The 24,380-nt window shown below is 40.9% G+C and overlaps 1 protein-coding gene across 1 annotated transcript in view; it reads right to left on the bottom strand.

Moving 5' to 3' along the window:
• Window positions 1-22,923, bottom strand: part of LOC102456352 (connector enhancer of kinase suppressor of ras 2-like) — a 114,131-nt gene extending 91,208 nt beyond the window's left edge. The window contains exons 1-2 of the mRNA XM_075941202.1: window positions 22,876-22,923; window positions 17,424-17,458 (exon numbers count right to left, since the gene is read on the bottom strand). Coding sequence (XP_075797317.1) covers window positions 17,424-17,458; window positions 22,876-22,923 — 83 coding nt within the window. The remainder of the gene's footprint in view (window positions 1-17,423; window positions 17,459-22,875) is intronic.
• Window positions 22,924-24,380: the final 1,457 nt, after the last annotated feature.

Consider the following 24,380-nt stretch of genomic DNA (forward strand, 5'->3'; position numbering starts at 1 on the left):
ACATATACACTTCTACAAGTGACTGTTATGCCAAAACACTAATTTGGTTGGACTGGTAGGTTCCACTTTTTTCACTGAGAGGAGATCCTAAAGCTTTTCTCTCATTTTTATCATCTGTGTCAGACTTTGGAACACTGTTTCATGAGCCCTCACAATCTGTTGGACAGTTGATACTTCCCTAATGTGACATTCAGCAACTCTTCCCTCACATTACAGCTGCTAAAACACTGCTTAGTAGCACATATAATGACACAGATGGTGACTTTTCTGACCTTTTCGCTCTCAATCTTTCAGTCTGAGCTTTCCAGAGAATCATATTATCACACCAAGACCTGTAAAAAGCATTGATACATACCTAAAAAAGCATTGGGCATGCCTCTCACATTCCTGATAGAGAAATTGGCAATAATATGCAACAAACATCCCAGAGAGAGCAGAATAAGGAAGTCCATAGAGGGATGAACAATCTATAGATTCAGAAAATCCCAAATGTAGTCTCCCACTGATGTCTTAGCATTATATTTTTGGCTTGCAAACGTGGTATGCAATTGTCACATTTGCCCTCAGAAAGCAGTGATCATGGCAAGTTCTTCCAGACCCAGAAGCAACCTATGATAGGGAAACTGGGCACTCACTTTTAGATAGAAAATGAAAACTGAATTAACTACTGCAGCATAATCTTTATTTAGGGCCTGATTCCTGTTAATATTGACTTCACTGAGATTTTTGCTATTGCCTTTATTTTTCACAGGCTCTGTAGTACTATTTGCAGACAGCCTTTTGTAGAGTGCACCTTGGAGCCACACTACACTGCGGAAGCATCATGAGACTTTGCCTCTCAGGGAGCAGAATCTCTCTGGGGCTAGTGCACACACTGTACCATCCATTAATATGGCATCAGTTTGGGCATGTCTAGACTACATCCCTCGTCGGCAGAGGGATGCAGATTAGGCAGGCTGACATTGCAAATGAAGCGGGGATTTAATTTGCATTAAAATGGCCACCGTTTTTGCCGACTCAACACTTTGTCGGCAAAAAGAGGCAGTCTAGAGGGGGATCTGTCGAGAAAGAAAGCCATTTTCGACAGATCCCTTATGTCTCCTGCAAGGAGGTTTACAGGATCTGTTGAAAAAGACTTTCTTTCTCAACAGATCCCCCTCTAGACTGCCGCTTTTTGCCGACAAAGTGCTGACTTGGCAAAAATGGTGGCCATTTTATGCAAATTAAGTGTGGGATATTTAAATCCCCGCTTCATTTCCAATGTTGACCTGCCTAATCTGCATTCCTCTGCTGACAAAGGGATGCAGTCTAGATATACCCTTAGGGCTCGTCTACACTGGCCCCTTTTCCGAAAGGGGCATGCTAATTTCACAGGTCGTAATAGGGAAATCCGCGGGGGATTTAAATATCCCCCGCGGCATTTAAATAAAAATGTCCGCCGCTTTTTTCCGGCTTTTAGAAAAGCCGGAAAAGAGCGTCTACACTGGCCCCGATCCTCCGGAAAAAAGCCCTTTTCCGGAGGATCTCTTATTCCTACTTTGAAGTAGGAATAAGAGATCCTCCGGAAAAGGGCTTTTTTCCGGAGGATCGGGGCCAGTGTAGACGCTCTTTTCCGGCTTTTCTAAAAGCCGGAAAAAAGCGGCGGACATTTTTATTTAAATGCCGCGGGGGATATTTAAATCCCCCGCGGATTTCCCTATTACGACCTGTGAAATTAGCATGCCCCTTTCGGAAAAGGGGCCAGTGTAGACGTATTCTTAGTGTCCTGGTGCAGTGATATTTTTTGACAAGTCAGTGAAGACAGAGAGGAAGATCCCTGCTCACTGGGATTACTATTGCACTTGGCCCTGGTTCAAAAAAAGGGAGATTTCTTTCCAAACTCTCTCTGACATCTTGCATCTGCCCTCACACATGGGCACATCCAATCAGGCCCTATATATTCTTAGAAAACAGTTTGTCTTCCTGACCCCTTTAATATGTCACAAGAGTGTTTGCTGAGGGCAGGCACTCTTAACTATTTTCCTCCCTTTTTAAAATGATTCTTCCCTTACACCAAGAGGCAGCTGGCACAATGAAAAAAGAAACAGAAATCTAGCAAGCCCATTATTACAGACCATAAAGGCTCTGATTTTGTGGTCCCTCTTTACTAACCAAAACTTTTAAAACTTTTCGTACATGCTTAATTCCTTTTCATAGAATCATGATATCATAGAACCGTAGAGCTGGAAGAGACCTCAGAAGGTCATCAAGTCCAGCCCCCTGCTCTAGACAGGACCAGTCCCAACTAAATCAACCCAGCCAGGGCTTTGTCAAGCCGAGACTTAAACACCTCTAGGGATGGAGACTCCACTACTTCTCTAGGTAACCCATTCCAGTGCTTCACCACCCTCCTAGTGAAATAGTTTTTCCTAATATCCAACCTGGACCTCTCCCACCCCAACTTGAGACCATTGCTCCTTGTTCTGCCATCTGTCACTACTCAAAACAGCCTCTCTCCATCTTCTTTAGAACCTCCCTTTAGGAAGTTGAAGGCTGCTATCAAATCCCCCCTCACTCTTCGCTTCTGCAGACTAAACAGACCCAAGTCCCTCAGCCTCTCCTCATAAGTCATATGCTCCAGCCCCCTAATCATTTTGGTTGCCCTCCACTGGACCCTCTCCAATGCGTCCACATCCTTTTTGTAGTGGGAGGCCCAGAACTGGACACAATACTCCAGATGTGGCCTCACCAAAGCCGAATAAAGGGGAATAATGACATCTCTGGCTCTGCTGGCAATGCTCCTCTTAATGCAACCTAATATGCCATTAGCCTTCTTGGCTACAAGGCTAAACTGTTGACTCATATCCAGCTTCTCATCTACTGTAACCCCCAGGTCCTTTTCTGCAGAACTACAGTAAAACTCCGATGGTCCGGCATCTGATGGTCTGGCACTCCTGATGGTTAGGCACCATCAGGAACCCGGCAGTGCTCCGGGCAGCCGGACTATTGGAGCTGCCCTGCCCCCGGCTTCTCTGATTCAGCCGCTGCTAAAATTGACTAGTGGCTGAATCAGGGAAGCTGGGGGCAGAGCAGCTGGAGTGCTGCTGGGTAGGTCCCGTAGCGCTGCCCCTCAGGGCTGTGGGACCAACCCGGCAGCACCCCAACTGTCCCCGATTCAGCCGCTGCTGAAACTGACCAGCGGCTGACTCCAGGAAGCCCGAGGCAGAGCTATTCTGCCCTGGCTTCCTGGAATCAGCTCCTGATAAGTTTTAGCACCGGCTGACTTGGGGACACCTGGGACAGAGCAGCTGGGGTGCTGCCGGGTTGGTCTCGCAGCGCCAAGGGTTGGTGCTACCAGACCAATCCGGCTGCGCCCCAGCTTCTCTGTCCCAGGCATCTGGATTCAGCCGCTGTTGAAACTGACCAGCAGCTGACTCCAGGAAGCCCAGGGCAGAGCAACTCTGCCTCGGGCTTCCTGGAGTCAGCCGCTGATCAGTTTCAGCAGCGGCTGACTTGGGGACACCTGGGGTAGAGCAGCTGGGGTGCTGCCGTGTTGGTCCAGTAGCACCGAGGAGTGGCGCTGCGGGACCAACCCAGCAGCACCCCAGCTGCTCTGCCCCAGGCGTCCCCAAGAGCAGCTGGGGTGCTGCCGGGTTGGTCTCGCTGCGCCAAGGGTCGGTGCTACCGGACCAACTGGGCAGCAGTCCAGCTGCTCTGCTGCAGGTGTTCCCGATTCAGCTGCTGCTGAAACTGACCACCAGCGGCTGAATCAGGGACTCCTGGGGCAGAGCCGGACTATCGGAAGGGGGGGCTATGAGGGGCCTGGGGTGGCAGACAAGCAGCAGCAGGTTGGAATCCTTCTATATTACAAATTATTGTTAATTTTAACAGAAGTTGTAACTTGGGATGGATGAGACTAGGTGAAAGCATTGGTGGCTTCTGTACATTGTGTGATAGCCACAATTAGCTGTATAAATTCAGCAGTTTTGCTCTCCATCAAGTTGACAAAGACTGTTATTTTCATTAAAAATAAATGAAATGAAATAATATACAAATGGTAAAAAAAGTACTACAAAAATTGCAAAATGTTCTCTATTGTTTTCCTCTGGAAACAAATCTTGCAACAATTTAAATCAAATTCCCTAGAAATAACAACAAAAATTGCACTGCACTGAAAACTCTAATGCCACTTATCAATGCAAATGAAAATAGCTGAATTATAAATTTTGTATAGACCCATAGTCTTACAACAAAAACATTTACAAATTCTTGACTGTAGCACTGTTGCTGAGCATTGCTATATTATAGATAGCGTATGTGACTAAAGCAATGCAAGCTACTGCATAAGGTGCCTTATGTGAACAATTTGGTGTGCCACGTTGACATTACCTTATTTAGAAACAATGAAAAGGACTAATTGGTATTCACTATTAGTTAGAATCCTGACAAGAAGTTAGCCACAACAAACAAGCCAAATCATTGACAGAATTAGGATTTAAGCATGCTGTCAGTCACACATGCTTTACTGCTGGGGAGAGCATTGAATAGGAAACTGTCTGACATTAAAATATGCAATATTTAGTTGTCTGTGCCCTCAAATATTTATATATTCATCGGCATTTTAAATGGTCATGTTTTCATGCCTTTTTCAGAAAGAGTAGTTTCAGCTAGGTAATTATAGTTCCAGCCAAAGAACATTTAAATGCTTTTTCCCTAAGAATCCCTATCAGCAGCAGTATTTTAATGAAGCGCATAATCATAGAAGCTTATGGCAGATGGTATAAGTAGTTTTCTGATTTGATTAATTTAGCTGTTATGAGAAGACACATTTATCAGTTAGAACAAAATTATTTAAATATCCCCCGCTTTTTTGAAAGAGAGCACCCACGCAGTCTGGATGCTCTCTTCCGAAAAAGCACAGTTTGCATTACATAGCGCCTTTTTTCGAAAGAGCACTTTTGAAAAAAGGCGTTATTCCTCATGAAATGAGGAGTTCCACCGTCGAAAAGAAAGCTGCGTTCTTTCGATTTAATTTCGAAAGAACACGGCTGTAGTCTAGACGCAGGTGAAGTTTTTTCGAAAAAAGGCTACTTTTTTCGAAAAAAACTTGCAGTTTAGACACAGCCTAATAGAAATAGCTAGGCAGTAGTCAAAAGTGACATAGGCACAGTGATATGGAGTGGTAGTGAAATGTCCAGTATGGCCAATGCAGCTGCAGATGCAGAGATGCAAATTCTGTTCCTGCCTAATGCTTGCAGTTTGGAGGAACACTACAAATTATATGTGATATCAGAACTTTGGGCACTGCCTAACCACCATAAATTGGAGCCCACATAATTTTCTATTCCTAGCTCTTTCACTGATTAAAAATAATTTCTTTTCACAATCAGTGACAAAGAGGCATTCATTTTAACAACCATGATGAACACTTTCAAAAAGATATGTAGCAAGAATTCTACAAAAGTCCTGAAAATTTACCCAGGTACAAATATGTAGGTGAAGTTTCAAATTGTTTTTTTCTTTTCTTTTGGCAACTGTTCCTTAGTCACAAAACTACTGTAGCGCCCCCTCTCCACCTGGTTACCTTCTTTTAGAGCCAATCTCCTTTCAGGTTCGGATGGATAGGTCTGGGTTCTTCTGGATCCCGCCACCTACTCAATTTTATTCTTTCTGATTGATGTACTTGGCGGTGCCTCCACCCCCCTCACTCCTTCCTAGCAGGGTTGCCAGGGCAGCTTGGGAGGAAAATTCTAGCCCAGGATAATCCCCACGTATTTGTAAGATAGTTGGAGACTCCCAGAAAATAACACAAACACATACACTATAATAAACACAATTATATTAAACAGGAGACAATTATAACAGAACAGGGTAAAACATTATTTTTAGGGTCACCGGTGCCCTGCAACTGTGAAGTTAGTGTCCCGTTGGTACGCGTACTTTGTTGGGGCCCTTGATGACTGTTGACCACACAATCCTTCTCTGCAGAGGTTTAGCAGTGGGGCTGACTAGGTCCAGTACAGCCCAAAGGACTCACAAATGGGAGAAGGCAGCAAATCCCTCCACAGTTTAATAGGCTGCAGGTAATAAAATCCCCAAACAAATTCCCTGACTTACTAACTAAAAATTGGTGCACTCACACACTCCATGAATGAGCCTCAGGTTGAGAGATGACTCAGTCTCTGCAAAGGGGCTGCTCTCTTCTCACAGGGGTCCTCTTCAAGCAGGAACCAGGCTGCTTCGGTCCCAGAATTTCCCCTTACTGTGAAGGGGTGCAGGGCTCAAGATGCAGACCACACAACTGCACCAAAATTCAAAACTATAGCCTCCCAGGCCAGCCTCCAGACCCACACAGCAGGCAGCAGCCCTGAACTTGCTGCTAGAGCCCAGCTGACCATGCAGTGACTCTCTCACCCAGGGAGCTGGAGAGCCAACTCCGCCTGGCTGGGGAAGCCTCCCAGCAAACTCCACAACTGGGAATCAACAGTGGAGACATAAACCCAGCTGAGGGATCCTGCCTTCAGGTCCCTAGAGGCTAGCTCTCAGGGGGAACCCTGCCTGCAGGCCTGGGGCTTACTAGCTCCCACACACTCAGTCCTCCCCTTTTCCTGGCTGGCTCCAGACTCCCCTCAACAATCGTCTCTCCTTCCCCCTGGGAGGGGCATCTCACTCCCTGTGGGTTGCCGGGCAGACTCTGGCCCTGGTAGGGAGGGGGAGCCAAGGCAAACTCAGAGTGCCTCTCCCTGAGCTGCCAGCAGACAAAGCCCCGGGAATCCAAGCAATCTCCTTGGGGGTTACACTACTTATAGTGAATACAGCACTATCTTCTCTCAAGTCAGATTATTATGAGGCTTGAAAGTAGTTGGTAACTAAGAAGAGTCAACATCAAAGAGTAGAGATCCCTTTAAGAAAATCATACATTTTGGAAAGCAAACTGAAAGCATATCTATGTGTGGTTGAGGTACATAGAAATGGCAGAAGCTTGGCTACATAGGACATACATGTAGCTTACAAAGAAATCACATCTAAGTCAAATTGCAGAGACAACTTTCATACTAGGTAAAATTCACATGTTCTCAAGCAAAATATCCATAGATAAGCTGAAAAAAAATAGAAAACCAGAGCAAAGGTAAAAGGAAAATTATTTCTGATATTTAAACTTGATAAATTAACATGATTTTGACCCGTACTTGTATTAAAAGCAGCTGGGAATAGACAGAAGCAGAGAACAATCTTTAGTAGAAAGTCATATAGTAAAATTACATCCAGTTACACAGTATTACTTTTGAAGTAAATAGTTTAGAAAATAATTGTATAACTTTAAACAAAATGCCCTAAATTAATTTTCTACAAAATTAATCTTTTATTTTTACAGCAGTGAAATCCTGCATGTATTCACTATACTTAATAAAACTTTGGGAGGAGCAATAAAAGCTTCCCATATTATAGCTCACTAAAGTGCCTAATTTCTGCTTTGTAGAGATTGTTGTTCTGTCTACTACAAACTGGACAAAAACCACAGACTCATTTCTCCTAATCCTCCAAAAGCTCAGGCAATGGTGGTATCTTACAGTACAAGTTGCTATTTGAGCTTGAAATGTTTTCAATGTTCAGTACAGAAAGCCCCATAAAATATGGATCTGAAGCTATTCATAAAGAAAACCCCACTAATTCATTATATTTATTATAGTGCATTGCTACCAATTTATAGACAACACCAGTATCATCAATAATGGCAAGAGAGTTCTAGGAACAGTGTTTTTGTGGAATTCAAAAATAGCATTATGGGAGCACAGGCAAAGAAGAAGGATGGGGGAAGGAAGAGGTTAAATTTGAAGGGCAAGATAATAGGTCACACAAATAATTATGTCAAAAACAAGAGATAATGTAAAAAGTAAGTCTATAAGATATAAATATATTACTAGATAGGTCTTGTAAAATTGTGGTGCTTATTAGAATGATACACCCAAAACATTTGAATGTCACCAATTGCTAATAAATATATTGATACACCCAAAATCCAGGAGCTATCTTGCTGTCTTTAGATACAGACATTTTCATTTAAATGGAATTATATGTGGCTCTTCTACAAAAGAAGTGTGTAAACAGCTTCTATAAATACATAAGACACAAAGCTACTTAACTTCAGTTTTAGTTTTGCCTGAACTAAAGTGCACAATTGGATCAGCAGATTTTAATGCTGATTCTTTCAAAACTATTCTATCAAACACATCCTCTTTAATCCATGATATTGAACCAGTCAGTTCTATTGCTTTGTGAGCCAAAAGTTAGCACATCCCTGAGGCAGGTTAATGAAGGCTGCAGTAAACAGTCAGAAATACTTACGTATGTTGCTAACAGGATTAGCTCAAATTATTCCAGCTATCTGAGCTTTCACCTGTAAAACATCACCTACAGCTCAATTAGTAGTAGTTGGGATTTTTCAGATTTCTACAATATTGCAATATTTAATAGAAGAAAGATAAAATTCATGCTGAGTTGACCCAAATTGGTTTGTCATTTTCTCTTAATCATAAACAGCCAGGTGAATCTCTACAAACTTTTCACTTTCTAGTAGTGCCTTTCTAGCCATGTATCACTGGCACTTTTCCTTCATCTCAGAAAGAAGGAATATAGTTGAGGCCCATCAATGCTGTTACTTAATCAGCCAAAGAGATGTGATGCTGCAACCTCTGGAAATAAGTGCATTGCCTTGCAGTACACTGAATATGTAGGGAGTGAAATGATGCAGTATCTCTTAAAGTGGGCATGGGCTTGCTGTGGAAAACCGGTAGTGTACATGCACTGCTTTGTTTACCTAAAGGAGATGGCCTGGGCCGCCATTTCCCGTGGCTCCCATTGGCTGGAAATGGTGAATCGGAGCCAATGGGTGCCATAAGACCCCATGGCTATGGACCCTTTAGGTAAACAAAGTGGCACAGACTCCCCCCCCCCCCCGTCCCCAGTGGCTTTCCCAAAGCAGGTCTGCATCCCACTTTGAGAAATACTGAAATGATGTATCAGAAAATCATAAAGGAGTCTCATAAAGGAGGTAGTGCAGGGTTGTGCAGGAAATCCACAAAATTTTGTCCACTTGATAAGCTGAATTTGATTGTATAGCTGGAATAATCCAAAGGATAAGAATTAGAATTTACAGTTAATTAAAAAAAATATTCCCAGTTGTTGTGCTACATAGAAAACTCTGCAACTATCACACTTACTCAACCTTATTTGCACACCTTAAAAGATTCAAAAGACATGGAAGTACACCTGTGCTGATGAAAATTGTCCATTTGTCATAAGTGGCTGATACAAATGCATCTCCAAAAATTCCAGACCTCTTTGATAGACCTGCAAACACCCAAGCTCCCTCGATGTCAAAGACAAGTATATCCATTGTTATGTTGACTAACCCACATTTTCTATCTATTCAAAAAAGAAATCCTGCTTATAACAATTCCTTTAATAAGTTGAAATAATTTGTTAGTTCTGCATGTTCTAGATATCATGAAATGAATGCAACTGCCAATACAGAACCACCACATAACAGCTACATGAAGAGACATTTTATATTTGGTGCCATTCACAAAAATTCATACTCCACTCTGATTCTCCTTTGAGAACACAATTTCATTTTTCAACAGAGAAAAAATATATTTAAAAAAACACTGCCCCATAAATTATATTGTGGGCCAGCTCTTCATCTGGCATAATTAACTCATACATCACTCAGTTGAAATCCAAGGACTTACACTGACACAGCTGAGGACGTGTCCAAAATAAAATAAATATTCCTTGGTTGTGATTAATCTCTGAAGAAGTGGAACCTCACAGCTGATGTTCATACACACTAGGGAACAAATTTTAGTTCACCTAACATTTGTATTATCCTATTTCTCTGTGTATCATCTGTTCAAAGTAATAAAATCCATCATTAAGGAAAAATCACAATTGTGCCAGTGCAATCTAGCTCTCTTTCTAACTCCTAGTAAATCTGCTCTAATTTTGGCTTACTTATAGCGGATAGGCTGCGGTTAACAGATCTTGAAATAATGGCCATGAATTTGATCTAGAGGATAAGAACATTGCCTTGAGTATTGTGACATCACATCATTTCACAGGTATCTGTTTGACTAATTAAATAACAGAATTTGATGGGCCTCAGTCGTGTTCCATTTTTTTCTGAGATGAAGGTATAATCAGTGACACAAAGACATAAAGAGACTAATAAAAAGGAAAAAGTTTGAGAATCCTCTGGAATGTCGGTGATTAAAAGAAAATGACATTCTACTCAGCCTGATTTTAGCTTTCTTCTACTATTCTCCGTATATTACTGAAGTCTGAAAAAACATCTCTACAAATAATTTAGTTTTACCCCTTTATTTAGTATTTACTATATAGTTTGGGTGATAGTGGCAATGTAGCTTGTTGACATATATATTTGTATACTCTTTGGCTAGCTACTGCCTATTCCACTGGTAATGGATAGAAGTTTAAATGATTATTAGTTATAATTATTCTCAATGGTAATACAATTTTTCTGCATTGCATTGCACACAGACAAGATCTGTTTTCCATTAACTCTGGGCTCTTACTGGAGACTAATCCTTTCTTTTATTTTTTTAAATTATTTGACCAATGACCAAGATACAGAAGTATTTGCTGAAAGCTCCAGTTTGTAGTTTCTCTTATGAATGTCACAAGCAGGAAAAAAGAAGATTTTGCATTTGTCAGAAGCTGATACTGAGGGAGGTGACTAAATGCTATGTTGTTAGTTTTTTTAAGAGAGTGTTTTTTCAATGGTGATACTATAGTACTGGGGCAACTGTTGGGAGAGAGAGAATGGAAAATTAGCACTCAAAATTGAAAAGGTTTTAAGGACAATGTTGGTGAACAACTAATCTCGGCTACACAATTATTTGTTCTTAATGACAGATGCAATATATCTGGGTGTTATTGCAATAATTTCATATAGAAGCTGACAAGGTCCTAAATGAATTTAGGAAACTCAACACTTTTAAAAAATTTATTCAGTGACCATTTTAAACATTTTCCAGACTGGGCAGTGTTTAAGGCGTTCAAGTACTCATGCATAACTGGGCAATCATTTCACACCAGTCTCTGATAATAGAATTGGCTTTATAAAAAAATTAGTTTCATAAGAAGAGTCATAGCGTAATAGTAAGACATGGATGATTCAGAAAAAGACATGGATATTATTAGTTGACTGTAGTAAGGTTTTCATCTGAAAGAATTTGCATTTTTTGGCCACCACTGCTGCCTGGACATTTAAAGAATGAAAACATGATTGGAAAACTTCCTCAAATAATGGAGGTAAAATAAGACCGCAAAGTTTATCGTGGTCTAACCCAGGTTGTCTCTCAACCAAATGACCCTTCCCCTGCACTAAAACATTCTTCAGCACTCGTGTCTCACTTCCTGAGCTGCTAAGTGTAGTTTGGTCCCAGCTCAGGATTAAGATCCTTATACACTTGAACCTCCTTAATCCAGCATCCTTGGGAAATAAGTATGGAGGATTATGGAATTTTCCACACCATGGGTGTTCATATGTACTTTTTGTTTTAAAGGTGAAAATAAAAAACATTTTGCAAAGTACTGAATTTTTATTTGACATGTAACATAGAGGCTGCGTCTAGACTGGCATGATTTTGCAGAAATACTTTTAACAGAAAAGTTTTTCTGTTAAAAGTATTTCTGCAAAAGAGCGTCTAGATTGGCACAGATGCTTTTGCACAAAAGCATCCATGCCCAGTATAGACGTGCTTTTTTGCAAGAAAGCTCCGATGGCCATTTTAGCCATCAGGCTTTCTTGCGCAAAAAATTAAGGTGCCTGTCTACACTGGCCCTCTTGTGCAAGTATTCTTGTGCAAGAGGGCTTATCCCTGAGTGGGAGAATCAAAGTATTTGCGCAAGAAGCACTGAATTCTTACATTAGAACGTCAGTGCTCTTGCGCAAATTCAAGCGGCCAGTGTAGACAGCTGGCAAGTTTTTTCGCAAAAGCAACTGCTTTTGAGCAAAATCTTGCCAGTCTAGATGCACCCACACAGTAATATATACAAGGTCTGGGAAGGAAGGAGGGAGAGTGGGTGAGAAGCGCACTGGGGGTGGGAGTACGGGGTCAAGGAGGGTGCTTACCTCATGAGTTTACCTCATGCCCCGCTCCAGAGGCACACGTGATTCTGTGCCCCCTCCTGCTCTCAGGCACTGCCCTCACCATTATGGGAGTCAGGGGGAGGGGAGGAATGCCTCTGGAGAAGAACTTTACTACACTGCCATTCCCCAAGCTGCAGATGGGGAGAGGTGGCCGCAGCACACAGAGCTGCTTCCTCCTCTCCCTGCCAGGGTTTGAACCATAGATGTTACCGCATTAGGGACACATGTATTGTGGAGGCTCAAGTGTATTTACATTAATGAGAGAGGTTCAAATAGGTTATTAAGCACTTTGAGTTTTTCATTTCTCATGTAAACTTTGCTCTATTCATATGTGAAAATGACAAGGGATCTAATAGAAAGAGAAACCTAATGTTAAAAGGTTAATTTATTTGGGCTAGAAGTCACAAACAGGACTGGATTTAGAAGCAGGAGTCCCAGACAACTGCACTTGACTTGGGTGCTGTTTTTGTTTGCAACAAAAGAGAAAAGAGATTTTTTGAACTAAAATGTTTCAGGTATTCTGTAGGCGGATTAATTTTTCCTATCCTCCTAAAATGTTTTAGATCGGGGTGGGCAAATTCTGGCCCACAGGCCGGATCTGGTCTGCATGTGTTAGCCCTTAGAGGGCCCCCACACTGACATATTTACCTGTGCCCCTGCAGATACAGGGGATCACAGCTCCCATTGGACATGGATTGCCATTCCCGATCAATGGGAGCTGCGATTGTTAATACCTGCAGAGGTGCAGGTAAATATAATGGCAGAAGCCCACCAGGGCTAACTCTGATGAACCTCTGCCATTTTATTGTATAGAATCTTGTGGAAATTTGCAGACTTTTAGAACTACATTTTCCTCAAGCCATCTAGAATGTTGTCAGCCATGCCTTCATGGTTATTTAAGGGACAGGGCATTGGCACTCAGTCAGTGAGACATGAGAACTAAGTGAAGTGAGAATCCAGCTGAGATACTGTGAACCTGAGAAAGTGTAATTGTATTGTCTTCTATGACAGAAATAGATCATGAGTGCCAATCATACATCAAAATAATAAAATGGGGTACAAATGCAACAAAAATAAGATATTGAAAAATGTAACAAATGGAAGGGGAGGTAAAGATACTCCTCAACTGGTGAGTCATTTGGTCTTAGGCTGTGGTCAAAAGCACACCCTTAAATCATTTAAAACTGCTAAAAATATCTGAAAATGCACAGAAAATCAACACATTAATTTAAAACCTTCATTGCAGCTTATATTGCAGGTTTTCAACTTTTGACATTGAGCAAAATTGGTAGCAAGTTGCCTACAGCACTTGATATCAAATGTTTTTTTCTGCCTTACTGCCATCTATGATTGACTGCACCACTCATTCAAAAATGGTCAAGTGAAACCCATTACAGTATAGACAAAAGGGACCAAATTCACCACTGCTGTGACTCCGTTCATTTCAAATTCTATGATAAAAATAAATGTTTGTAATGAGAACATTTATAAAATTTTTAAAATAACGAGTAGTCCTGTGGCACCTTAGAGAGTTACAAAAATATATAGTATACTGAGCTTTTATGGGCAAAATCTGAAAAAAAAAATCTCAGTCTCTAAGGTGCCACAGGAGTACTTGTTTTTAAAGTTACAGACTAACATTGCTACCCCTCCGAAATGTATGGAAGTTTACTTCTTGTTCAGAGGAATATAAAACAGTGTGAAGAAACCGAGGAGAATGATGGTGGGGAGGGAGGGTTGAATCTCATAGTCTCTATGATCCAAATGAAAAAATGAATCATAAGTAACTTGCCACTATACTCTGCACAGAGCAGCGAAATGTTGCAGAAAAGCCCTAGCTAGGGAGCTAGGTGAAATGGTAGATCTGTGAGTAAGAAGGGATTTTTAGTGAGAAATCCCAATAGTTTTTATTGGTCTACGTAGAAATAACTGTTCCTCTGTGCCTACTATAATCCTACCAGGGTGATGTGGTTAGACAGGTAGTATGGCTTTACAGGACTCTTTGCCTACACTCTTTATAGGGATAGCATGGCTCTATGGACACATTGCTCACAGATCTCTAGGATCCACTGACACTGAAGATTTCCAATCCTATCTTCTCAATGGACATGCACATTTCTCCATCTTGAAAGAATTAGCCAGGAATTTCATTTTTATCCTCCCGTAGATTTTCTCCAGGGAGATTATTTTGTGGCTTCATATCTGCATCAGACTACTTGGCAGACAATTTCTATCAACAATCAGAGCTAGAAAAAAAAAGAGCATTCCAGGATGAACCACATGGAACTGCAACCCTCTTCCTTAGGCCTCAGCTTTTAATATACACATAATCAGTTTCAAAATTACACAAAATTTCAACAAAAGAGTCTGAGTACTTTTCCAGACCCATCTTGCCATGGGAAATCAGCAATTAAGGCTCACTTGACACTCTATTTACTTGAAGTTGTTTTCTTTAATGGATATATAGTGCACTATATTGTATATTGCACATAACAGGAGTATTTTTCAATATATTTGGGAACAGATTTTTTAATTTGCACCTACTCTGTTATATGTTAAGGTATAAATAATTTGTTGTAAAGGCCAGAATTCTGCTAAGAGAACTCCGTGGTCAGATCTCTATGACTGTTTAAAGCCCAAGTAAAGTCAACAGTGCTTTTGCAAAGAGCATAGATCTTATCATGCAGCCATCTTTGGAAGAACTGACCCATAATATATATAGCAGCTGGGAAGGTAGTTCTGAATATATTTAGGCTTGGACATGTCATCCGTAATAATTATAACTCAAGTTGGGAGTCAGTAAAGTTCTATGTCATCGAGGGTTTATTTTGTTTTAAAAACAATTGCTTTAACAACTATGTTAACAAAATGTAAGAGTGCCAAGACAAGCACTGAAAAGTTAGGAAATACTATTATAAAGGTTGCCTATGCAACCTTAAGTTGGCCACTTTGTGTGGATGCATTATAATACAGTATTTAATTACATGATCATACATGTTTTTTTTATCACAACTCCTGTTTCATTCAGTGAACAGTGCTCTGGAATGAATCAGGATTATGTAGTGAATAAGATTCATCACTGTCCCATTTGTTGCAGAAATTGGAAGACAATGAGGCAGAGGACTGCATGAGAGAAAGGACAGTGTCCAAATTAAGGAAGCTGAATGCCACCTTCAAGAACTGGAGTTTATCCTTGCCATAGAACTCCTATTTGATGCAAGCTTAACCATTAAGCCAAACAATTACACCATTTTAGACCTTAGTCCATCCCATGCTTTTCAGCACATTGAGCTACCCACATTCTCCATGCTTGCTAATCAACTGCCATGTAACCTAAGTCCTTCCATTTCAAATTAATTTTTTCTATGTTGTTGATAATTGTATGCTTCCAAGTTATTGTAGCTCTGCCCCTTTTTCTTGTTGGATTTTCTGGCTTCCAAATGAGAGCCATAATCTGTAGTCAGTTACGATCCATTCATAACATATGCCCTTGCCATTGGTGTCTTCTCTAACAAATTATTTGTGATAAAGAACTCACTGTTGCCATTTTTTCTGACTTCATTATTTCCCTAATAGCTTACTCCTAATTTTTACCAGAAGCACTTATGATTAAATTAATCTAATTTCTGAGCATCTGTTTTCTTAAATTGCCAGGTTGTCAGGTTGCAATGTCTATAACGATGGCTGAGTAGACGCTCAGTTTTATATGTAAGGATATGGTATTAAGGTTTCAAATGTTCTTAAGTTTATTGAAGGCTGTGTTCACTTTGCCAATCTTTATTTTTAATTCCTCAGCACATCTTGGCTTATTGCGCTTCCAAGGTATTTGAATTGATCTCCCCTCTCTAGCTCTTCATCATCAATTTTGATGTTTAAATCCATGTTTCCAGTTACTATGGGTTTACATTTCTTTACATTGAATTGCAGTCCTATCTTCTCTATCATTTCTTTAACTCCATTTGTACATACTTGAAGTCCCTCAGAATTTTCATGTAGAAGAGTGATGTCATCAGCAAAATCTAGACTGAATAATCTCAAGTGATTTTAAAACATATTAATTATTTTTATATCGATTATTTTTGGTTCTTTCTTTTATGAATGCCTAATGTGAGACAGGTGAGGCCAGCCTTGCAGAAGTGCTAAGTGCTCAAAACTGCACTCAAAGTTGACTTATAAGTGTGCTCTGAGCTTACAGAATGCTATAAAAAAACAGGCCCTAGGTGTCACTGGGTAGAAACTTAAAATTAGTGTATACTTTTGGCATTAATATTTCTGAGCCTCAGTGCTAAAGCTTGAAAACAAGAACAAGAATAGCACCAGATCTCACATGAGTTTTGTGAAAATAAATTCTTCAGTGTTTATTAGTGAAACATTTGGATACTATTGTGAAAGCACCATTGAAACACACACAAGAAAATTAATTTTCACACAAAGAATGAGACGAATAAAAAGAAATGCTGAATAATAATAGGCTGAGTGAGGCATTGTTTCTATGGAAAAATAGGATATGATCATGTTATTAAAGAGGTATCATAATGTATACGCAGAAGGGGTCCTCCATTAATGTTGCACGAACTACTTTAACTCTGGCATTTCCTAATGTTCATATATTTGACTTTGCAAACATAATGTTCTTTTATGTAGTTTATTAGATGTAACCTGTTATATGTTTTGTGCATAGCCAGTCTAACTGTAAATGAATAAAAGATAGTGTCACTATTATTTGTATTTCTCAGTATTCTATTTGACCAAATACAAACACTAAAAAACAATCTGAACAGTAATTGTTCACCCCTAGTATTTATTAAATGATACTAAGAAATGTTAGTTTACATATGTCTGCATAAATGGCTAGAATTTTAAAAATGTTGATGGAACAAAAATATTCAAGGAGGACTATTTTGCTGTTGATTTCCAAAAGTAGTACTACTAAACATTTATGTCACACTTTTTATTTTCAAAGTACTTTTGAAACATTATTCCTTCTAATAAGAAATGAAAAAAGTAAAGAAAGGGGAAGACATTTTCTCTTTAAACTTTGTATTACAGGTTTAATTTATTTTCATTTATATCTGATACTATTTTAATTTTTAAAAGTTCAAGAAATCTTTGCAGTCTAACATCTATATTCATACTTGCAGCTATCAGTTGAGGAAGCTGATATACTCACTGAGATCAATGTTTTTTCTCACTATAATCAGGAAATTACTTGAGTCTCTCAGAAAAATAAAACAAAACAATAAATGCAAGATGACAAAAAAGAAATTACCTTTCAGAATCTCCACCAATTGTCTCCCCTGCTCTCTGTAGAGAAGAACAAATAAAAGTATTTAGTATCTAGTTAAAAAAAAACTTCCTTGTGAGAGCAAAACCACCCTGTAGGAAAATGAGGTCACAGAAATAAACTGTAACAGCAGCTCAGTGACATTAACAGAAAGGAAACTGAAAACTTTAGTTACATTTCAACTGAAAGTGATTTCATAACAGAGATATAATGTTAAAAATCTGCATTTATAAAATAAATCTCATCTGATGATGTTATTGTAATGAAAGACAGTGTGCTTCAGGATTGAGAATTTATATTTTCTTCAGAATAGGGCATATACTATAATATTTGCATTTCAAATTAACTGAGTAAGTATTTTAAGGAAAAAGAGGAAACTCAATTTAACCTACTTTGCTGCACAGAAATTATCCAATATGAAGGTTTACATAAACATTTATATGCCCGAAGTAAGTGATCCAAGGATAAAAAAATAAAATCTTCTGCAAAATGTTTTGTTTATGAAGAACTTACACCAAGCTTTCTGAGGCGGAAATAGGGAGAAGTTTTCTCACCCATTAAGAAAGCAATAAAATAATTTATTCTCATGAAATCAACCAAGCAGCTTGAAACCACAAATATGTAAGTTCTAAAATTTTCATACAATTTATGTTTTTGGAAACACAAATAAATGTGTGTGGTTTTTTTTTAAATGAACTCTGAAAACATTTACAATTTACTAAAAGTAATAAATAATATTCCATTTAAGAGTCTAGGCATATGAAAATTTTCTTCCTCTGGTTTTCAAATGTAGTAAGATATGTATGTATCTTAACACAGGTGTATCTTAGATATGAAGTTATTTCTTTATGTCTGCTCTGGGTTCTATAGCCATAGCTGGCCCAATTCTGAACACCTGCTGTGGCTACTTTATGTGGCTCTGGAAACCCTGCTTTACCCATGCAGAAAGGGAACCCTCTACAAATGCATTGCAGGCATAGTGGCTGTCTTTGTCCCTGGCATATGGCAATTGCCTGACTCCAGGTCTTCTCAGCTAATGGAATGGCGTTTGGAGACAGAGGCAGACAGGCATGTATTAAAGAGTCTTCAGATTGCTGTAATCTAATATATAAAGGAGAATGTTTGTATGTTTGTGCTCTAATAACTTGTACACTATAAGACCTACTTCAACCAAACTTTCCATGGGATAACCTTTCTTCCAGGAGAAGGTTTTAAGGTACTTTTGGACCCAATTGGGCCTGATCTCAAACTGTAAAAATAAAAAATAACCAATCACACTACGCTTGGGGCAGCCCCGCCCACCCTAGGTCACTTGCCCGCTGCCTGTGGCCCCAAAGCGCCGTCCGGGACTCACCCCACCCTGACGCGCACAATGGCTTGGGCATCCATCCTGCCCCCCATGGCTATGGTTACCAGGTAGTCTAAACCCCCCCCCCCTCCGGGCACACTTGATTGGGGGAGTGGGAGAGGAGGAACTAGCCGGGAGGGGAGTGGAACTGGCCAGGAGGAAGGGGGGAGGGGTGGGAAGCAGGGCTGTTCGGGGGGGGAGCATTGGGGGCAGCGGGGCTGGCTGGGGGAGATCAGGGGAGGGACGGCCTGCAGGAGGCAGAGCTGGTCAGGGGAGGGAGGGCTGGGACAGCGGGGCTGGCCTGGCGAGATTGAGAGAGGGGTGGCCGGTAGGAAGCAGAGCTGGTCAGGATGGGGGGGAGATGTCGGGGGCAGCAGGGTTGGCCAGGGGAGATTGGGGGAGGGGAGCGGTCCGTGGGAGCGGGGCAGGCTGGAGGAGATTGGGAGGAGCAGGACTGGCCATCAGGAAGCAGAGTTAGTGTGGGGGAGGAAGCGAATCGGCTGGCAGGGAGCAGGACCAAGCAATGCCTGGTAACTCCAGCTAGTTTATCCTATAGACTAGGCTAATTCCATCAGCCATGGAATCTGGGGTCTACAAAAGTGACATTCAGCCAACTTTTCCCTACCACCCTGCGCTGTGCTGAGCACACTTTGGAGGCATCTTATAATCTGGGCCAATGCCTACTGAGCCTTCTATAAGAAGAGTGCTTTTGACATAGGAACCAGTGGTCATCCAATGAAATTACTAGGCAACAGGTTTAAAACAAACAAAAAGAAGTATTTTTTCATAGCAAACAGACAATCTTGGAACTCACCAGGGCTATTGTGAAGTGCAAAACAATAACTGGCACCAAAAAAGAATCAGGTAAGTTCCTGGGGAGTGGATTCATCAATGGCTATTATTTAAAATGGTCATGGATGCAATTCCATGGCATAGGCCTCCTTGAGCCTATGACTACCAGATTCTGCGACTGCATACTGAGGGTGGATCACTTTAATTACTGCCCACTTCTCTTCATTCCTTTGAACCTGGCATTGGTTCCTGCCAGAAGGCAAGATATTAGGCTGGATAGAGCAGTGTTATGACCCAGTATGGCCATTCTTATGCTTCCCTCCAAATCTCCTGCTGTGCAGGACAGCCAGATTATGACTTAATATAGCAAGAAGAGCCCCGTTCTGACCTCGGTTAAATTGGTGGGACACATGATAAAACTAGGCTCTTACATCTTTATTAACATCTTTGGGTCCAGCGTGACAGAGTGCTGGGAGCTAACAGGTGACCCAGCACTTTGATCCTAGAGAAGGTTGATTGGGGATACCCATCTAATTAGCTGATTAGGTCAGGAGGACTGATAAATCAATTAACCATCAGCTGGGGGTGAGGGGAGAATTGTGGGGCCCTAGGGCCAGGTGAGAGGGTGGCTTCCTACTCCTGGAAGGGTTGGGGCCTCAAGTGGGAGGAGAAGGGCAAGGACTAGTCTTGCCCCCTGCCAGACCTTCAATGCTGCCTGAAATGCGCTGAGGGGTTCTGGCGGCAATTTAAAGGACCTGAGGTTCTTGCTGCCGCTGCATGGGGCATGTTTCTGATGTCACTTACACAGTTTAAGTCAAATGGAATAATGTGAGTGTGACTGACGCAGAGACAGCTCTATATGATAATAATTCCTAATGATCTGCTTACATTCAAAAGTAGGCGAATGATTGGTATTGCCATGATTGGGATTGCCATTTGAGTTCCTGTGTCAATTTGATATTTAAAAATGGGATTTTAAAAATGGTCTTGTCTCTTCTACAAAGTTTTTGTACTGCTAAAATACATTTAATAGATTTATGGAAATAAATGATACCAGGTAAAATCTCCTTATCCAGGTGTTACTGGATTCACGCTGGGGGAGGGTGGGAGGGGGAAAAGGGGGGGATTGCACCAATTTAATTTTGTTTGTATCTTTAAACTGGTATAAAAAGTGAGTGTAAACCAGCCCAAAGAGAAATTATTTTTCTTGATGAGATCCATAATTACCCATTTAATTACATTAAGGCATTCCTTAGGTCTGATTCTCCAACTAATCTGCTGCTGCTTTGAATATGGAAGGATCCTACTAGGATTAATGGATTTAGTAAAAAAAATAAAAGAAATATGAAGTTAAACAAATGTGTCTAATTTATTTTTAATTTATCTGAACTAATAAAATATAACATAATTAAGATTACAATTGAAATTAAATTAAAAAATGAATGGTTCAATTAATCTGCCTTGTCAATTACTACACTCAATTAAATCAAGGAATAAGATGAACACAAGAATTACATTAACACTTTACTGGGAAGTTAAGGAAGAAGAGGAGTTTTCTAAAGACATAATGTGTCCTTTGACCTTATTTTAAGGAAGTCCAACTCTTAAAATTATTGTTATAGAATCTGGCTTTAGTGTCCACTTTAAACATACTGCCTATATTAGAATATTTAATTAGCTTATTTCTCTTCCCATCTTAATATGTCTGTAATTTTCTGAACTTACACAGATGCAGAAGTGACTGGGCAAACAGTACCATACAAAAACTCTTTCATCTTTTTTAGGCTTGATCTATACTTCAAAATTAGAGCAACCTGGCTGCATTGTTCAGGACAATGCAAATTTCATGCCCTATGCACTGGAGTTAAGTCAATTTAAGGAAGAAGGAAGAAAAGACTTAATATACTTGGATTACAGAGCAATAAAGCAATAGCTCTTTCAAATCCAGTGGTCTACGTTATTTTAATACTTCATTTGTTTGTTCCTATACAACATTACAGACAGTTTGTACTAAAACAAAATTTTTATGGTGAGTGCAAAACGGAGGAATAAAAAAATCCATTAACTGTAGTCATAAGATTTAATCATTCTAAAGTTTAAACAGTATTGAAGGCAGCACATACTAGCTAAGTTTAGAAATATCAATTACCCTCCTTGTGATTTAAATAATCTAAATTTATTAAGGCCAGATTCTCTACACCTTATTTAACTTGAGCAGTACTTACACACATGAGCGGTCCAAATGAATTAAATTAGACTACTCATGTTAGTACTTCTCAGTGTGGATAATAAATCATCATCATCATGATGATTTGTGACATTACATAATGTTACAATTTTAACTGACTAATGAAACACAGTATTTCAAATAACCTAACAGTAAATTTGCAATTCATATACTAACAGGTTTATGTTCAAGGGTCTATATACCTGCTAGACACACACAGCAAAATACCTTATTAGAGTTTCAACAAGTTGGAAATGAAAAGTGATGGAACTGTTGGAGTTGGACCAAGGCAGTGGGTAGGAATCTGTACAGTGAGGGTGCTAACATCCATTGACTCAAACTGTAAACTCTGTATAGTGCTGGGAAACCACTTCAATCCAGGAGGTGCTGCTGTACCCCCAGCATTTCTACTCCAGTACCTATGTTAGTGGGAACCCCCAACCTGGCACTCTGTGATAATAATGGAATTTATAACAATCTTCTAGGTTACAATCTTACTGCCAAGGGGGGGGGGGGGGGAGTGGGAATTTTTAAAGTAAAGATACAATATAATTTGAACCTCTGTGGTCTGTGAGTCTGTGCCCTGGCAACATCCATGGTCCAGAAGGATCACAGACGTTGCTGGGCCAGAGAGCTCCAGTCACAGAGATTGCCAGTGGCTGGGACCTCAGCCAGTCTGACAGCAGGCAGCCGGCATGGGCAGTGGCCTGGGCGCAGGGAGCCCAGGCAGTGGGTTGGCCAGCCAGAGCAGGGGTGGGAGATGAGTCCCACTGGCCAGGGACAGGGAGCCTCTGCAGCTGGGGGTTCAGAGCTGTTGTTGGCTGAGGGCAGAGAGTAAAGTTCTGCCAGTCAGAGGACTGGGAGACCTGATGGCTGAGAGCAGGGCTGTGGCCCAAAGTGGAGCCCCAGTGGGGCAGGGCATTGGATAGGCCAGCAGCCAGGAGGGGAGCCTTGGAAGATCCTGAGGCCTGATATTCCATGGCAAATTCCTTCTTCAAGTCTCAAGGTGCCAGACCAGAGATGTCCAAATGGTAGAGGTAAAATTAGAGCTCCTTGACCTGACTTCGTACCTGCTCCTGGGTCCGGATATGGCCCTGGATGGCCAGGCTATTGGTCATCTGGTCGTAGATGTTGGTGCTGTGCCATCTGGAGGGGAGCTCCTCAATGAGCACCTGGATCTCCACCCCAGACCAGGACAGTGCATGCCTCTTGCGGCGCCTGACAGTTTTCTGTTCCCTGGGATGGACAGAGGGCTCTCTGGGGGCTTGAAGGTCTGCCATGATGGCCAGACAACATGTAGTGTCAGCTGTAGTGTGGCTGCAGGCTCTGAGGGCTAGATTTCTGCCACAAGCCCTTTCCTCTGTGTTTGCAGCTTTAAGAGCTGCAGGGAAAGAGGAACTATAGAATCCTGAGGAGTGTGGATGGAGTGAGCAGCAGGGAGGCCCCTTATTTAGAAAAAACTCCCTGTGCTGCGTCCACACATGCCCTCTTCTGAAATAGCTATTTTGGAAGAGGCGTTATTCCTCATGCAATGAGGTTTAAAAAATGTCAGAAAAAGTTATCCGCTATTTCAATTTTCTTTCAAAATAATGCAATTGCTGTGCAGACGCTAGCATTGTTTTTCCAGAAAAATGGCTGTTATTTCAGAATAACGGTGCAGTGTAGACACCCCAAGAAGGTTGGTGCTGAATGGATGTATACAATAAAGAATGCTGGAGAAAATTAGGTTGGTTCAGGATTTAAAAATTGCAAAAGAACACGTTAAAATTATTTAGAAAAGTTAGATGTCTTCAAGTCACCAGGGTCAGATGACATGCATCCTAGAATACTCGAGGAGCTGATAGAGGAGGCGTCTGAGCTATTAGCCATCATTTCTGAAAAGTCATGGAAGATAGGAGAGATTCTAGATGATCTGGGGATTACAGTGGATGAGAAGCTGGATATGAGTCAACAGTGTGCCTTTGTAGCTAAGAAGGTGAATGGACTATTAGGTTGCAATAATAGGAGCATTGCCAGCAGATCTATAGAAGTGATTATTCCCCTTTATTTGGCTCTGGTGAGGCCACATCTGGAGTATTGCATCCAGTTCTAGGCCCCCCACTATAGAAAGGATGTGGACGCATTGGAGAGGGTCCAGCAGACGACAACCAAAATGATTAGGGGGCTGGGATTTGGGTTTGTTTAGTCTGCAGAAGAGAAGAGTGAGGGGGGATTTGATAGCAGCCTTCAACTTCCTGAAGGGAGGTTCCAAAGAGGATGGAGAGAGACTGTTTTCAGTAGTGACGGATGGCAGAACAAGGAACAATGGTCTCAAGTTACAGTGAAAGAAGTCTAGGTTGGATATTAGGAAAAACTATTTCACTAGGAGGGTGATGAAGTACTGGAATGGGTTACCTAGAGAGGTGTTGGAATCTCCATCTCTAGAGGTTTTTAAGTCTTAGCTTGACAAAGCTCTGGTGGGGATGATTTAGTTGGGATTGGTCCTGCTTTGGGCAAGGGGCTGGACTTGATGTCCTCCTGAGGTCTCTTCAGCCCTATGATTCTATGATTCTATGACTAGAAAAGGGCAAATATA

Source organism: Pelodiscus sinensis, chromosome 13, assembly GCF_049634645.1.
Source record: "Pelodiscus sinensis isolate JC-2024 chromosome 13, ASM4963464v1, whole genome shotgun sequence".
Taxonomy (NCBI): Eukaryota; Metazoa; Chordata; order Testudines; family Trionychidae; genus Pelodiscus; species Pelodiscus sinensis.